This window comes from Engystomops pustulosus, chromosome 1 (genome assembly GCF_040894005.1).
Source record: "Engystomops pustulosus chromosome 1, aEngPut4.maternal, whole genome shotgun sequence".
Lineage (NCBI taxonomy): Eukaryota > Metazoa > Chordata > Amphibia > Anura > Leptodactylidae > Engystomops > Engystomops pustulosus.
The window spans coordinates 60,385,223-60,402,574 of record NC_092411.1 but is presented as its reverse complement, the minus strand read 5'-3'; the positions used below and the strand labels follow the sequence as shown (position 1 = coordinate 60,402,574).

The 17,352-nt window shown below is 39.1% G+C and overlaps 1 protein-coding gene across 2 annotated transcripts; it reads right to left on the bottom strand.

The window, feature by feature from the left end:
* Positions 1–2,861: 2,861 nt before the first annotated feature.
* PHAX (phosphorylated adaptor for RNA export) lies at positions 2,862–15,972 on the bottom strand. Of its 2 annotated transcripts, XR_011854151.1 has the most exons (6): positions 15,715–15,972; positions 9,604–10,190; positions 8,964–9,084; positions 6,142–6,225; positions 4,741–5,347; positions 2,862–4,671 (listed from the first exon to the last, which is right to left on the bottom strand). XR_011854151.1 is itself a non-coding variant. In XM_072141546.1 (5 exons), exons 1-5 carry the CDS (start codon positions 15,829–15,831, stop codon positions 5,087–5,089), a joined length of 1,170 nt encoding a protein of 389 aa, XP_071997647.1. In that variant the 5' UTR covers positions 15,832–15,972; the 3' UTR covers positions 2,862–5,086. The 2 variants fall into 2 exon arrangements, 1 of the variants encoding a protein (XP_071997647.1); XM_072141546.1 differs by having other exon boundaries at positions 2,862–5,347.
* Positions 15,973–17,352: the final 1,380 nt, after the last annotated feature.

The following is a 17,352-nucleotide window of genomic DNA, read 5'->3' as shown; positions in this document are numbered from 1 at the left end:
CTTGCAATGTCACTTGTATATTTGTAGCATATATACAGTATATATAAATTCCATTAACATGCTGTGCAAAAATCTTGACGCTGTGGGTTTTGATCCCCTATCCTGTCAATTATTATTGTAGATTTGCAATGAAAAGGTTGTAATATGACCAAGAACAGAGAAATTTAAACAACATGTAGATGGTTCTTCCAGTGTCTGGATCTGCTGCAGATCTTTCTCTGATTTTGTCACCAGCTAGTATTAGTGTCTCCAGCTATCCTTTGAATATGGTATGAGTGGAAAGGAGTAAAAGGTTTCTAACAATTGAGTTCACGGATTTGCAGCGATTGCTGCCAGTGCTAGGTGCAGCTTACTGTACAGGGAAAGTTTGCCAGGTCAAACACATTCCATGTTGACCAAACCAAGCTCCTATAGTTATATAATATAAAGACATTTTTGGCAGATATGTTGGTAACAGCATGTGAATTGGTGCATTGTAACTTAGGAGGCTGTCTCTAACATGATTATACCCCTTAAAGCGGTTGTCCGAATCTCTTGAATATCCTGCAGACTGGCAGGGGAGTTTTTTTTTTTAAATTAAAAATACAACGCTGTACTCGCCTCTTGCGTGCTCCCGGTGTCCACCGCCACAGTCTCCACTGAGTTTAGCTTCCGGACGGCCACACACCCGTCCCTATCCCCAGGGCTGTATCAGGCGCTGAGATATATGGACGGGTGGGCGTGGCTAGCCAGATGACTAACTCAGCGGAGACGGAGATGTGGGACAGCGGGAGCGACGGAGGTGGTGAGTAATGCCAGTATGTAGGATTTTCAAAAGAGTCGGATAACCTCTTTAAGGACACAACCCTTTCATTTTTAAGTTTCCGTTTTACTCTTTCAAATAACAGAACTTTTCTAGATTTTTGTGTACAGAGCTGCATGACAAATTATACGAGCTAGGGATTATATTTACCCCACTCTCCCCAGAACTGATATAAAACAGTAAAAATCAAACGTGTTTGGTATCGCCGTGTCTCAAAATCAAAATACTATTATTGCAGGCGGTGAAGCCCATAACGGAAACACTACTTTTATTTGTGAAAATGTATTAAAAACACAATAAAACTTTTATAAATTTGGCATCACAGTGATCGTTCTCAACCAAAGAATAAAGCAGAGGTGTTATTTGGTGCGCACAGTTGTAAAAACTAAGGCCACAAGAAAGTGACACTTGCTTTATTTTGCCAATTTCATCACATTTGGAATTTCATGGAATAATAATTAATGTCACTGAGAAGTAAAACTTCTTACGCAGAAATTATGGAATTTTGAAGGTGGAGAGCAAACAATGAGCTAAAAACTCATAAGGGGTTAATATTACTGCAGTGTATTTTCCATAAATGTCACCTGAAAGCCAAATTTCTCTAACTTTGAGACCCAGTTTCCCTGGATGTTACAGAAGATGTTGACATGACTGTTTTTAAATGAGAAACGACCGGAAAAAAAACAAATCTGAGACAAAGAAAAAACAAAACAAAACACATGCATCACAATGGAAAATTTAGAACTTTAAAAAGAGGCAAAAAGAACAAATGATACGTGTACCCATTGAATAAAATTTGGGGAAACTCTGTATGTACGCCTTTGTGCATCCCGTGTCTAATAAAAATACTGCCACCATGTGGTTGGATGGCCACGTGACACTAAGGCTAAGCTCACATTAGTTTGGTTTCATTTGGTCAGTTCCATAAAAAGAAAGAAAAACTGGTCAGTATAAAACCCCAAACTAAAGTAGGAAAATTTAGGAAGAAGTTGTGGCAATTTGCAACTTCTAAACTAAAAAGTTATACATTCACTGCAGACATTAACACCTCATGTATCACACACATCAAGCTACCAGAAATCTTAAAAAATATATATTATATAATTCCTCAGTTATGGGGACAACGTGCAAGTGCATTCTGACAAGCACATGTAGTTTTCTGTAATTACTTTAAAGGGAACCTGTCACAAGCCAGTGGCAGGTTCTTATAGAGCTCTATAAAATGACCGACAACCTTTTAGCTAAAAATTGTTTTGTTTACATCCACATAAATCACCTTTTATCTTATATTACTTGGCATCAAAGGGGGGCGTGTCATGCTTGTCCAACCCCTCCCATCTACTCCTCCCTGTGCCTTATGCCTCCTTACTGGTCACAGTTCATGTCATATGACCAGAGTGACATCACCTCAGGTACTTTAGACTCTGTACCCCATGCAAGCATCTGACCACATGAAGTCACAGCTGCCTCCATGGCCTTCTACTCCTCCTCAATTGAGGCTGCTGTGGTTACATGTAATCACATACATGGTGTACAGTTTGCTATTCTTAGAACGCTGAGAGAACTGCAATGTCGTCACTGGTCACATTTCATGAATGTAAGACAAGGCACCGAGTAAAAAATATTCAATATTTCCCATCTGTACATAGAGCTTTATATGTCTGTAGTTGAATATTAGCAGACAGTCCCCAAGTACAGGGAGGCAGAGTAGGGATTTGAAGAGACAAAGCTGTCAGTCACAGTAATGGAGCATGGTTCACTGCCAGCCTTGGGGAGAGAAGAGTCAGAGATATCAGAGAAGAGTCAAAAGAGCTAATTTGCATATCAGAAAACCATCTGTAATTAAGGTACATTGCCCCACTGACAGCTAATTTTAGGTGATATGGGGAGGACTTGTAAACCTTAATCAGCAGGCATTGTCAGGGGGGGTCAAAATCTATTGAAAGGTCCTCTTTAAGATGTAGTTTTTTTTTTTGTTTTTTTGTTTTTTTACATGTCATAAAAGGTGTGCAAGCACCACAGCAAATCACATGAAATAAAAAAGACCAGAACACAAAAATATGGAAAAACAAAGTGTTTAAATTGTGAAATTTCAAAATAATCCAGAAAATGAAGGCAGTAAGACGCTTTACAAATCACAAGCAAAACAATGTCAGCACACAAGGCAAATCTCCACCTTATAACAAATTGATGTGTGGATTAATATAACATTTTATGTATGAGGTCATAAAGCTCCCAAGTAACCTGTAACATATGCAGTTCTATGTATAGAACTAATGTTGGATTTTAAACTATAGTTAAATGCATTAAGAGGGAAGCAAGAAATTGACCTAATAAGCAGCTACCAGTATATTAAACAGTTTAACACCTTCCAGATTATGTTTCCCTCAAAGCCCAGCGTGATGGCATCATCCACAAATACAACTTTGCAGGGAGATGTAAATTCTATCATAAATGGCAAAGAAGCCAAGCTCTCTCTCCCAGAGCATCTCCTCTGCTCCTGACATCATGAACCTGACTTCAGGAGATGTGGTTACTTATGTCCCCGGAGGCAGGACTGTCAAATGCAGAGGGGCAGAGAAGGCCTGACTTCAGTGCTGATCTCTCTGCCTTCATGACTTTATACAACCAATTTACAAATCACTTCAAAGTACATTTCCTACTTTGGGCAAAGAAAAAACATGAACTGGAAGGTGTTAAGATAACATAACATACATCTCAATATCTCTTAACAACCGCATGAGTGAAACTCTGTCCTTATACAGTCCATGACTACATGGTTAAAAATAGAATTCATTTTATGAAAGAATTTTTTTTAAAGTAAAGAAATTACAACATTAGGATATGGTATGAAAATCAATCCCGATATTCCATATTAGATGGATCTTAGATGGAATACCGGGATTGCTTTTCATACTATATCCTAATGTTGTAATTTCTTTAATTTTAAAGAAAATTATGTTATTAAATATTTAATAACAAATGTTATTTTTTCATAGCGTGCTGATCATTTGGTTTGGTGGTTCATAACATACATATAGAGGTGCGTTAGGTCATCCTCTGCAGACAGGTCTTTCCATTATACCTCATCTCTTTGCACTTGTTTGCACCTCTTGTGTTACACCACTCCTGGTTTTGGCTCACAATAACTGATGCAAATAACCAAAGACCTAACAGAGACGTGAATTAGACCAAACATATCTGTTTTATTTAACTAATAATTCTGGAGAATCATTCCCAAAAAAACCCCTCTGTGCTGGCTGTTCCTCTGTATGAATAAATTGACAGCCTTTGATACTGTCAGCAATGACCAGACAAAATTTTTTAAACTGCACACGGTCACATCCTCAACACCGGGTTATCAAATTTTCATAAATTTCTATGAGCAATGGAAATAAAAAAGATAATAGGCAAGAATAGATTCTTCCAAAGTTCATTCTAAAAGCCAGCGGACATTGAATTGATATGTACATTATAATCTGTGCATATATTTCACAGTTCAGCATATGTAGACCTCAAAGAATATAGATCAGATGCAACATTTTACACAAACAAAATCAGAGCACGTGCAGTATGCCAATATTTAACAGTTAATGTTATGTTAAGGTTATGGACCAAAGGTTTATTGCCCTACATCATTTTTAGTCTTGCCCTGCTATAAAAAAACAAAAGCACAGTTACCCTTGTACGCAGCCCCTGGTGTCTGTCACTTCAGATACCCCATACCTTGGGCTCTATAGCACGTAAAACAATGTTCTAGAGGCAATTAAAAAACTAGAATAATCAGTCAGTTATAGAGTTACAGAAAGAGAAATTAAAAGGGATAGTTATGAATGGAAGATACATACAAAGATTAACTTCCTTTTTGCCTTTATCTCCAGTTAAGAAGAGCACAAATCCAGAACCCTAGTTGTTATCTTTACAATAGCACCAGAAACATGGTTCTATAGAGCCAAAGATTGGGTTATTTGAAGTGAAAATCCCCTTCCATCATCTCAGATTGTCTGTTGGGTTGTCTAAAGGTTGGTGGCAGGTTCCTTTTAATCTGTACTGCAGAGAGCACATCAGGTTAGTTCATAAGTAATGGAAAAAATAAGGCAGAAGGACAACAAAGTAAAAAAAAAAAAAACTGGCCCCCAAAAAACTGAGGTGCATTTAATAAGCAATGTCATCACACAATTTGCTCTACATTTTTCCTGGTCTATTCTATTACTTCTAATAACCAGAAAAATAATTCTCTACTAGCATTCAGCCTCAATGTCCACAAAGTCCAAATTGCATCAATTAAAAGGTTTCTAGGTCATGTGTATTGTCAAACTCAATTGGATCCTCATTTTCGGCTTTCATTTCAGTGTTTTCATCATCTAAGGACGCTAAAGCTTCATTTGTGTCACTAGCAAAGGTTTCTCTTGAAGTGTCGTCATGTTCCTGAAAATTAAGACCTTTGATGGCTTCTTTCATCTTCTTCCCAACAATGTGACGTCTTCTCTTTTTCGCAGCCTTTTTACTCTCATATTCCTTCTGGTTTTCCTCATAAAATATTTCCTTTTAGAAAACATTATACATTAGTCATGTAAAAGCTGTCAATGCTGAGGAACATTGACTTTTTACATTGAGGGACCAAAAATGCAAGTTTTCTACAAAATTATTGTTATAAGCAATTTCTTAAAGGAAACCTACCACTTAAAAGTGGTAGTTCTAAGACACAGATACATGGACCAGCTCAGGGTGAGCTGGTGCCGGAGCATATTTTCATTAGTAGAATAAACCCCCTATCGCCGATTTATAAGTTATAGCTGGTCATACAAGTTATGGAGCTGGTCCATGTAGCTGTGTCTTAGAACTACCACTTTTAAGTGGTAGGTTTCATTTAAAGGGTTTCTTTCATATTTAACTTTATTAAAATAATATTAATTTACCTCACATTAACTAGAAAGAAAGAAAGTGTATATATAATCCCCACAAGTAGTAATAGCTACCATATTTTTGGACAATAAGACACACTTTTTAGCAGAAAACAAAAAGTGCTTGCTTCTTTTTTTCCCCAAAGTCAGCAGGATCCAGCACCACTGTTCCTGGAGATTGACTTTCTGCTTCACCCCAACATCACCACTAAGGAAATTACAGGATAACAGTATTCTGTGTGTATAGATAGTAGAAGGGTAGAACCACCATGGGTTGTGTCTGGTGTAGCAACCCAAATCTTAAAATGAATAAAGAGAAGCTACAATGCAAGACACAAGCAATGGATGTGTGTGGCAATATCTTTGAGAAGAATACCATGTTTGTTTTTTTGAAAATCTGGACAACCCCTTTAACTGTAAGGTTAAAGTACATACCTTTATTTGAGCGGAAGTAATACTTGGTGTATTTTTCAGGAGATTTAAATAGACACCACCAGGGGTTCTCCTGCGGGTTCCATTCTGCAAGGTAAAACAACTTCATTAGCAAAATAAAGTATCTAGCAGCCGAATCCCTGATAGCAAGCTCTAAATCTACAAAACAGACACTGTAATTAAAGTAAAACTCAGTAATGAAAAGTGGACATGCAGGGAAGATTCAGGGTTATCATGCACAACTGATTTCTTTTTTGCTAGCAATGCATTTTGCTTTTGGATAAAATTGGATACAACAAGCTCAAAACACATTTTAGAAAAAAGGAAATACAGAGGTGCAACTTACAAAGCCAATTTTTATAGAAAAACACTCGACACGGACCTCCTTTGCAATAGAAAATAATAGTTTACACTTTGCTGTTTATTATCTATGTAAAGGATTTAAATAGATCAAAAAGTAAAGCCTAAAAAGACTTTGTGCCTAACGTCTTCACATGTACAGGCAGTCCCCGGGTTACATACAAGATAGGGCTGGAGGTTTGTTCTTAAGTTGAATTTGTATGTAAGTCGAAACTGTATATTTTATAATGGAAGTTCTAGACAATTTTTTTTTCTTTTGCCCCAGTGACAATTGGAGTTTCAAAATTTTTGCTGTAATTGGACCAAGAATTATCAATAAAGCTTCATTACAGACACCTTACAGCTGATCATTGCAGTCTGGGACTATAGTAAAGCATCCAGAGAGCTTCACCAGAGGTCACAGTGGGCAGAGGGGTCCGTCTGTAACTATGGGTTGTCTGTAAGTCGGGTGTCCTTAAGTAGGGGACCGCCTGTATACGGTCATTAATGTGTTTTAACCCCTTCCCGCCGCAGCCCTTTTTCGTTTTTGCGTTTTCATTTTTCACTCCCCACATTCAAAAATCTGTAACTTTTGTATTTCTCCATGTACAGAGCTGTGTGACGGCTTATTTTCTGCATAACAAATTACACTTCAAAATGGTGGTATTTAATATTCCATGCCGTGTACTGGGAAGCGGGGAAAAAAAAATCCAGATGCAGTGAAATTGGTAAAAAAAATGCATTTGTGCCGTCTTCTTGTGGGCTTGGATTTTATGGATTTCACTGTGCACCCCAAATGACATGTCTACTTTATTCTTTGGGTCGGTATGATTACAGGGATAACAAATTTGTATAGGTTTTATAATGTTTTCATACATTTAAAAAAATTAAAACCTTCTGTACAAAACTTTTGGGGGGATTTTGCCATCTTCTGGGGCTAATAACTTTTTTATGCTTTGGTGTACGGAGCTGTGGGTAGTGTCGTTTTTTGCCGATTTTGATGACATTTACAATGTTATCATTTTTAGGACTGTGCGACCTTCCGATCACTTTTTATAGAATTTTTTATTTTTTTTCAAGGGCAAAAAAGTGAAGTCGACTTTGGGCGCGATTTTCCATTACGCAGTTAAACGCAGTGAAAAACCGTTATCGTATTTTGATAGATCGGGCATTTTCGTACGCGGCGATACCTAATGTGTTTATGATTTTTACTGTTTATATTAATATCAGTTCTAGGGAAAGGGGGTGATTTGAATTTTTAGGTTTTTTTATTATAATTTTTTTTTTAACTTTTTTTTATTTTTACTTTTACTATTTTTCAGACTCCCTAGGGTACTTTAACCCTAGGGTGTCTGTACGATTCTATCATATACTGCCATACTACAGTATGGTAGTATATGGGGATTTTACTCCTCATACATTACAATGTGCTGACAGCACATTGTAATGAATGGGTTAAGCCGAAGAAGCTTCGGGTCTTCGTGAGACCCGACGCTACCATGGCGACGGATCGCCGCTCCCCTATGACGTCACGAGGAGCGATGATCCTAGGAAAGATGGAGGCGCCCATACGCCGCCATCTTTTTGAAGCCGCCGGTAGCTTTGCCAACCGCGATCAGGAGGAAAACACCCGGCACCGATCGCGAGTGTTACCGGTAAGCCTTTGCTGCAATATGCAGCAAAGTCTTACCGGCTATGGAGAGGGCTCGGTACTAATACGTCACATGTCGGTAAGGGGTTAAAGGACATCTATCACTAGGATGAAAGACTATGCAAATGAGCCCGAGGGGCTCCAGGCTCCTGTAACACCTCAGGCTCATTTGCATAATGTTCATCATGGTGGTAGATTCCCTTTAAACAACCCCAGAGCTCATTATTGAGATATTTGATGCACAAGAGCATTTGTACAGTGCATTCTAGTGGACTAGTTTACCTCGGTGTGGGATGGAATGCTGTGATCATAAGGTAAAAGCACATTTGTAACCAGTACTAAGATACCCAGCCATAGTTGCTAGCAAACTGTGAAAAACAAACAATTCTGCCCCCGTTCTAGAAATCTTGGAAGTATGTTCAATGCACTGAATGTAAGGGCCTGGAATCCTCTTAGTGGAGCATCCATGGCTATAAGACTCCACACGCCTACATGGTGGCCTTAATTGGAAGTCTCAGTCAGGATAACTCTTACTTCCCGACCCTAGTCCCAAGCTTCTCACTCAGCCAAACCAGTTCCCAACGGTGTACTGAGGAGACCCAATCAGGTGGAAACAGTGCTGTCCACAGTTCAGAGTCTGTTCTTTCTGGAATCTATATATTGGTTTGGTTTTAATCCCACATGATGTCATAAGGCATCTTGTAGGTCATGCTTGATGTCAAGGGAAGTATCTTACAAGGTACCTAAAAAAGGCATAGTTTTCCTTATCTCATCCTGGAAAACTTTGCATATTTTTCTTGAAAAAATAAAAACATACTGAAAAGAAAATTCTCACCATTACAAAAAGTCCACCATTCTGCTCCACTTCTGCGGTTTCCATAAGGAGCTCTATCGCCTTCTTTGTGCCAATGGTTTTCACGACTCGCTCAATGAGATCTTTCTTGGGCTCTTGGAGTCTACATGGAAAGAATGGAAACCAGTTATTAAGCAGCTAGATCACAATACATCCATCCACAACAATATAACAGTACGGAAACATAGGTTGGCACGTAAAAAGCTTGTAAGTAGGTCATTAAAAAAAAAATCTGATGTACTCTGGTTGCACCGCCAAGATGGCCAGAGCAGCCACTCGTGCAAACTGCCCCGTTCATCTCTACGAGACCCCCACTGACAACCTCAACGATCAGCAAGTTAGACCCTACCCTGTGGATAGGGCCCAACTTGCTTTGTTGGAAAACCCCACGTCTTGCAATACTACAATGAAAGTACCACACACTGAATAACCTCCTTAGCGATGGTCAGTTACAATGTGGCTAAGAAGAGACATAAAATAAAAAAGCGCTTATAATCTACTGTACTATAGTGTTTAACTTTTCTTTTTCTATAGTAGCTCTTCTGTGGGAAACCCCCCATTTCATGGACCTGCATGCACAGAGAGTTTGGATACAGAAAATTGTAAAATCCTGATAACCGACCTGTAAGCGATTTCATCAGCAACTTTGTCGTCTGGGTCGCCATCGGTTATTTCATAGCGACCTTTGTAGTTCATTTCTAACTTTTCACCTATTCTCTCCTTTGCAGGTCGCTTCCTCTTTAAGTGCCCGTTTTCTTCCTTTGATACATGCTCCCTATCTTCATTCATATACTCCTCCAATTCTTTGTCCAAGCTCTGCTTTTCTTCATCATTTGACTTGGTCATAAGTTTTTTGGCCAGGACATAATTATAAGTCTCCGATTGCCTGCTCATATCTATCAGACCGTCCATGTCCATGATGCCGAGTTCCTTCGCTACAGCCTCTTGGGTTTGCTCTTGCAGTACTGCTCCCCAGATGTTATTCTTGGGTTTCTTGTTCTGATCAGGAATCATGAACTGGGTTGGTCGGGAAACAGGACGAGGAGGATTTGAAGTCTTCTGGCGTTTTCGTTTCCATGGAGAACCATCATCTTCCTCAGAGTCACTTGCGCTGTCATCACTAGAATCAACATTTTTGATATTCCTATAGGGGACACTTGGAAGGGAAGCGCTACCTCTGTAGCTTTTATCACTGCCAACATTTAAGTTCTGTAAAAAAAAAAAATAATAATAATAATCTAAATAAATAAAACCAAAGATTGAAATGTACCATATATACTTCCAATATAAGCCAAGGTACCTAATTAAAAAAAAAACAGGAAAATCCAAACAGAACTCGTTTGTTCAGAAATTTGCTGGTTTTTGCATTAACGTGCTCTAAGAGGCATAACATTTTTTTTGTTTTGTTTACAGAGTTGTTTTAAGGCTTTTACTTTTTATTGCTATCATCAATGTTACTTTTTATCCTGTTTTTAAGCGGTGGATGTAAAAATATAATTTTTTCCCTATTTTTAACAATTTAATTTTATTGTATGGGTTGCATGGTCATACCCAATGTGTAATGTTTTTGTGTTTTATGTGATTTTTTATAAAGGATGCAGGCTTTAACCCCTTATCACCGACACTAGTTTTCAGCTCAATGACCAGACTCGATTTTTCAAATCTGACATGTCTCACGATAATTGGTTATAACTTCGGAACGCTTTAACATATCCTGGTGATTTTGAGAATGTTTTCTCGTGACACATTGTACTTCATGTTAGTTATAAAATTTAAGTGATAAGTTTTGCGTTTCGTTCTGAAAAAAAGTGAAAATTTGGCAAAAGTTTGTAAAAATTCTTCATTTTCCAAGTTTGAAATGTTCTGGTTTCCAGACAGGAAGTAAAACTACTCAAAAAGTTTGATAATTAACATTTACAGAATATCTGCTTTATGTTGGGATGATAATTTATGATTCCGGTCATTTTTCTAGAATGTTATGAGGTGCAGAACTTTAGGTGCGATTTTTCTTATTTTCATGAAAATTGCCATAACTCACATTTTGAGGGACAACTCTGCTTCCAAGTGACTTTGAGAGGCCCAAATAATAGTAAAACCTCATAAATTACCCCACTATAGAAACTTCACCCCTCAACGTATGTAAAACAACTTCTATTAAGTCCATTAACCCTTTAAGTGTTTCACATGGGTTAAAAAATATGGACCTGCGATTTAGAAACTATGGAATTTTTTTGGAAATACATTCATTTAGGCCAAAACTGACATTTTCAGAATAAATTAAATGATGAAACGCACTGCAACGCTTGATGCCCAATTCCTCCCGAGTGTACTGATACCACATATGTGGTGGTAAACTGCTGTACGGGCGCACGGCCGAGCATAGAATGAATGGAGGCGCCATTCACAGCAGATTTGTATTGTCACATTGTACGACCTATAAATTTTTATTTTTTTTTGGTAATGCGATCATATGAGGGCTTATTTTTTATGGGATGAGATACAATGTATAAATAATTTATTTTGGGAGTCTAAAGCTTATTCATGAGATTTTATTAACTATTTCAAGGGGGACACAAACAAAATCATCAATTTTTATTTTGGATTGTGAGCATTTCCCCCCCCCCGCTAACCGTAAAGTAAAAATAATATTTTATCTTTATTCTCTGGTTCACTACGATTGCGGTGATACCTCATTTATATAGTTTTTCTTATTTTGCTCAATTTTCCTGAGCAAAACCAATATTGGAGAAAATCGCATTGTTTTTACTATTGACAACTTTTCAGAGCCATAACTTCTGTATTTTTCTGTTGTCAGATCTGGTTGAGGGCTTATTTTTTGCGAAAACAGTTGTTCTTTTCAGTCGTATCATATTAGGTACCGTAACTTTTTTTGATCACTTTTTAGAACATTTTTTGTGATGGTGTTTGATGAAAAATTGTATATTATGGGAAGTTTTTCGAGTTTTTTTTTTTACCTAGTTCACCGAGCGGGTTCAATATTGATTTAGATTTATTGTACAGATTAATACGGACGCGGTGATACCAAATATGTACGTGTTTTGTGTTTTATATACTTTATTTGCATTTTATATGTTACTGGGGAGATTATGGGACTTTTATTTTATTTATTTAATTATATTATAAAAAGATTAAATTTTTTTTTTTTTACTTTTTTACATTTTCTACTTCTTGGCTTGAATAAGCGATCATCCGATCACTTATTCAAGCCTTTACACTGCAATACACTTGTATTGCAGTGTATAGTGTAAGTAACTGAGCATGCTGTGCATGCTCAGTTACTTACAGCCGGGTCCTGCCAGGAAGGCAGGACCCGGTGAGAAGAGGAGCCGACAGCCCCGGGTCACTCGTCGGAACCCGGGGCAGCGGCAGGAGGGATCGGATCCCCCGGTAAGCACACCGGGGGGGTCCGATCCACGGGGGACACACTTGCACGCCGCGGTCATGCTTGACCGCGGCGTGCAAGGGGTTAAACACCCGGGATCGGAGTTTTTCCGATCCCGGGTGTTAGTGCCGGGTCTGGGCTGTGATATCACAGCCCGACACCGGCACGATAATAACCCGGTGTCCCGAAAACTTCTTCTGATGCGCCGCCGTAGAAAGGCGTCGCATCAGAAGAAGTACCCTTAATGACCGCCGTAAAAACCCGATAGGGCGGTCATTAAGGGGTTAAGGGACTTATGCTTTTTAAATTCTTTTTTATTATTTGCACTTTTTAACCGATAATTGTTTTTAAATTTCCATTTTTCAAACCCCACCTTCAAAAATCTATAACTTTTTTATTTTTACACGTAAAGAGCTCAGTGTGGGCTTGTTTTCTGCACAACAAATTGCACTTTATAGTGAGTATTTATTATTCCATGCCATGCACTGGGAAGCGGGGAACACATTTGAGCCGTTTTCTGGTGGGCTTGAATTTTACATCTTTCACTGTGCGCCCCAAATGACATGTCTACTTTATTCTTCGGGTCGGTGCGATCACGGGGATAACAAATTTGTATAGGTTTTATAATGTTTTCATACTTTACAAAAATTCAAACCTCCTGTACAGAAGTTTTGGGGGGATTTTGCCATCTTCTGGCGCCAATAACTTTTATTATACTTTGGTGGACGAAGCTCTGAGTGGGGCAATTTTTTGCGACTTTTGACGACGTTTTCAAGGGTACCGTTTTTCAGCCTGTACAACCTTTAAAGCACTTTTTATTTAACTTTTAAAATTTTTCAAAATGGCAAAAAAAAAGCCATTTTTAACTGTGGGTGCTATTTTCCGGGGTTAAACAGTGAAAAAACGTTGTTCTATTTTGATAGATCTGGCATTTTTGGACACGGTGGTACCTAATGTGTTTAGGATTTTTACAGTTTATTTATATCAGTTCTAGGGAAAGGGGGGTGATTTGAATATCTAGCTTTTTTTAATTATATTTTTTCTTTTTTAACTTTTTCTTTTACTAAACCGCCTAGGGTACTTTAACCCTAGCTTGTCTGATCGATTCTATCATATACTGCCATACTACAGTATGGTGGCAGATGGAGATTTCCCAACTCATTCAATACAATATGCAAATCGCATATTGAAGACTCAAGGCTGTCATGGCGACCATTCGCTACTTCCCGATGACATCACAGGGAGCGATGATCGTCACTAAGATGGCAGCGCCCATGTGCTGCCATCTTTTTAAAGCTGCCAGCGGTGATTGTGGGTGTTACCTGTAAGTCTTTGCTGCAATATTCAGCAAAGACTTACGGGCTATGGAGAGGGCTCAGCCCGAGAGACCTCTCCATATACCCGACATGTGGCGTACTATTATGGTGTGCGTGGTTAAACTTTTTTTACTGTTTTATTTTGTTCCTATGTGGGACATGAACAAGCGATCATTTGATCACTTGGTTTAATGAAATACAACGGTATTTTACATCAGCATCGGTATATTACGTGTACACTTAGATTTTGCAGAAAGCACAAACCAACAGGCATCCATTAAAGGCACTGAAGTTTGCCATGGAAACAAACAGCACATCTGTGCCTGGCACAGAGGGTGCCTGTCGGATGGGCAAGTACCAGGTACTGCCCTGCAGACGCTGCACTCAACATAACTGCGGAGTCTAATAGGGGTAAACAGTCGGAATCGCAAGTTTTACTGACGCAGTCCGGCTTTCACCCACAGCCAAGCTCAGCTTCTGAGCCCGGGCGATCTCTATGATGTAACTGTACGTATGGCGCAGTACTTACCGGCCCCCTTTGAAGTACAGTTACATAAAGGTGCAGGAAGGGGTTAAATGACAATATCTTTGGAAAAGCTTTACATTTCATTAACATTTTTTATCTTTTTAATGACATGTGAGGCTTACTTGATAAGATATGGAATAAAACTATTTCTTTTCTTTCTAAAATTACCCGATATGTGACTACAAAATGTAAAATAATAAGCTTTATCATTTTTCCAATTAAGGTTTTTTAATGAGAATACTGAATAAGCTATTACCAAAATATGTTATAAATATGTAACAAATATGTGTGTTTCATCACACTTTCCCCAAGTTCAAGTCTTTCCTGCAGCTCCTTCTATAATCTGCCTTCTGCTGACAGGCTGATGTGGGGGTACACTACAAACGCCTCTATCTCCTGAACCCTGACATCTAGAAACACAATTCTGGTGTCACTAAACAGTAGAATCTCCACTTTAATTTTGTGCATGGCTGTTTCAGAGAAACAGAGATATCCACAGTTAATGTTATAGTCAGAAATCTAAAAAATACAAAGCTGTACTTAGAAACCTAAATATTGTTGATATCTATGGTTCTGTAAAGCATCCATACCCAATATGCCGTGTCCAGCATCTCCTTTTTAATATGTGTTTGTAGGTGCCAGGGTTCACGAGATATTGCTGTTTGTAGTTGGCCAATGTCATGACGTTTTTAAACATTTTTCCAGCAAGGGGAATGTGCAAATAGTACGCATATGGCTGTATTGCTGTCATGCAGGGGTTACACAACATAGTCTTGTCAAAACATTCCACTTAGAGGTGATGGTTATTTTTTAATTCCATATCAGCAATTGCTTTAAGATAACAATGCTTTATTTTTTGTCCCCACAATCCAGCACTCTTATGGTGACCCAGATCATAGTGAAGCCCACGAGGGAGCTGCAGCATTGGAAACACGTGAAAAGTACAAAAATATGATCTGGAGTGTTTTTCAGTCTCAACAACCCCTTTTAAAAGCAAATGTAGATCTGTAGAACAACTCTCGGCCACGTTCATTCATGTGCATAACGCATTTTTAAAAATCTCCTCGTAAGCAAATTGGGAATTACTTCTACCGAATACATGTTTAGACCAATCGGTAAGTAGCAGCATGTGTTTTACAGGCTAACAAGATAAGACACATATTGCAACTTACCAAATGCAGAGCGTTAAGGTCTAAACACATATGTCTGAATAACACCCAATGCACTGGAATTGTGTTTCAAAAAGCAACTGTAGCGCAAGGTGTGAACACTGCCTTATCACAGGCAATGTGCACACAGACATAGCTGGAACTGTCCCCGACAACCAATCAAATCACAGGTTTAGTCAGAACAGTAAAGGTGAAAAGTAATCTGATTGGATGACATGGAGCCGCGCTATGTAGTATAGCATGCAGGCTACACACAGTGCGGGGTGGTGGTGCTCCATACATGTCTATACACCTCACAGCACAGGCCTCCTCCACTTACCTGCACTGGAGCTTTGTCTGCCGGTCTGGACACCTTCATGTCGTTGTCGGAGCCGCTGAGCTCCCCGTCTTCCAATTCCTCATCCTCCATCATTCCCCGGCTGCTCTCCAGCGCCATGACACTGGGCTGAGGCGGAACACGTCACTGTGCAGGGGGGGAGGCGGCGGGAAGCGCGTTACTTCCGGCTGAGAGAAAGGCGGGAAATCCCCGGGAGCTGAGGGCGCGGAGACGCTACGGCCTGGCACTATCCGGTGTATAGGGAGAGCGCAGTCTCATCAGTTACATGACAGGGTGTACCGGGTTATAAATGGTTCTTTATAGTCACACTTCCGTATAATGTCAATTCCCCCCCTAGAAATACCAAAAAGTTTCCACCGGCTAATTATGGCATTATGACGCTGGGATGTTGTGGGCCTGGAGTTTACGACTTTCTTTGTGCGCCCCAAATGACAGGTCTACTTCATTTTTTGGGTCAGTGAGATCAGGGGGATACCAAATTTATATAGGTTTTATGTTTTCATTCATTTTACAAAAATTAAAACCTGTACAAAAAAATTCTTCATTTTGTGCCATGTTCTGGCGCTAATAACGTTTTCATGCTTTGGTGTATGGAGCTGTGTGTGGTGTCATTTTTTGCAACTTTTGATGACATTTTCAATGCTACCGTTTTGATGCTCATCCCCACCCCGCTCCATAGAGTAAAATAGGGCTATGGAACAGTACTGTGCCGCACGGCGATGAGCCCATTGCTGTGTATGGGCGACGTTTAGACCCCCCCCCATACGTTTGTGAAAACGCAGACAAAGCGGCACGTGTGGCATCACACTAAATCAAACATTTTGGGATGTGGCGATACCTAACATCTTTATGATTTTTACTGTTTATGTTTATATCAGTTTTAAGGAAAGGGGGTGATTTGCATTTTTATATATATATTTTTTTTATAAGGGGATTTTTCACATCATCTATTACAATATTCAAATCGCACATTTTAATACATAGGGAAACATGTACCGCTCCTATTGCTTTCTTTTTTTTTTTGGGTGCAACTTTTCACATTTCGAGACTTTTTAGGCGCAGAATCAAGCAGCATACCAAAGTTTGCTGCCTCAGGGATTTAATGCAGTGTTTCATATTTATCTATGTAGCCCAGATGTTTGTTCAACTTGTGCAACTTTTGAGCTCTGAAATTGTCCCATTCTTGCGCCTAATAAGTGCCGAAACAGAGCAAGCTAGACCCAGACTTACTTTTGGGAGCTACTATTTGGGTCTAAAAAGTCGCAACAGGCAACTCAGCACATGTATCACAAAGGGAAAAACTTAAAGGGGTTTTCCTATTAAAGAAAATTCTCAAATTTCAATACCCTATTTTTACACAATAGATATCAATTTTTATCCCCTTACATTAAAATTTTAGGCTACATTCACACTGCCATACGGGGGATGTATATACACAGCCGACGTATATACGTTCCCCATAGATGGCAATGGGTGCACGGGGCCTTAAGGGAGCGGTATGGCGCTGCACACGTGCGGCACCATACCGTTCCTTGTCCGGGAGAAAGATAAGACATGTCCTATCTTTCCATGGAATACTGCAATGTGCCCCATGTTTCTCTATGGAGAGGGGCGGGGGTG

Coding starts and splice junctions, on each gene's coding strand:
- PHAX (XM_072141546.1), bottom strand. CDS start 15,831: ATGGCGCTGGAGAGCAGCCGGGGAATGATGGAGGATGAGGAATTGGAA. Junction 10,191..15,714: donor CAGACAAAGCTCCAGTGCAG/GTAAGTGGAGGA, acceptor TTTTTTTTACAG/AACTTAAATGTTGGCAGTGA. Junction 6,226..8,963: donor ATGGTGGACTTTTTGTAATG/GTGAGAATTTTC, acceptor TTTACCTTGCAG/AATGGAACCCGCAGGAGAAC.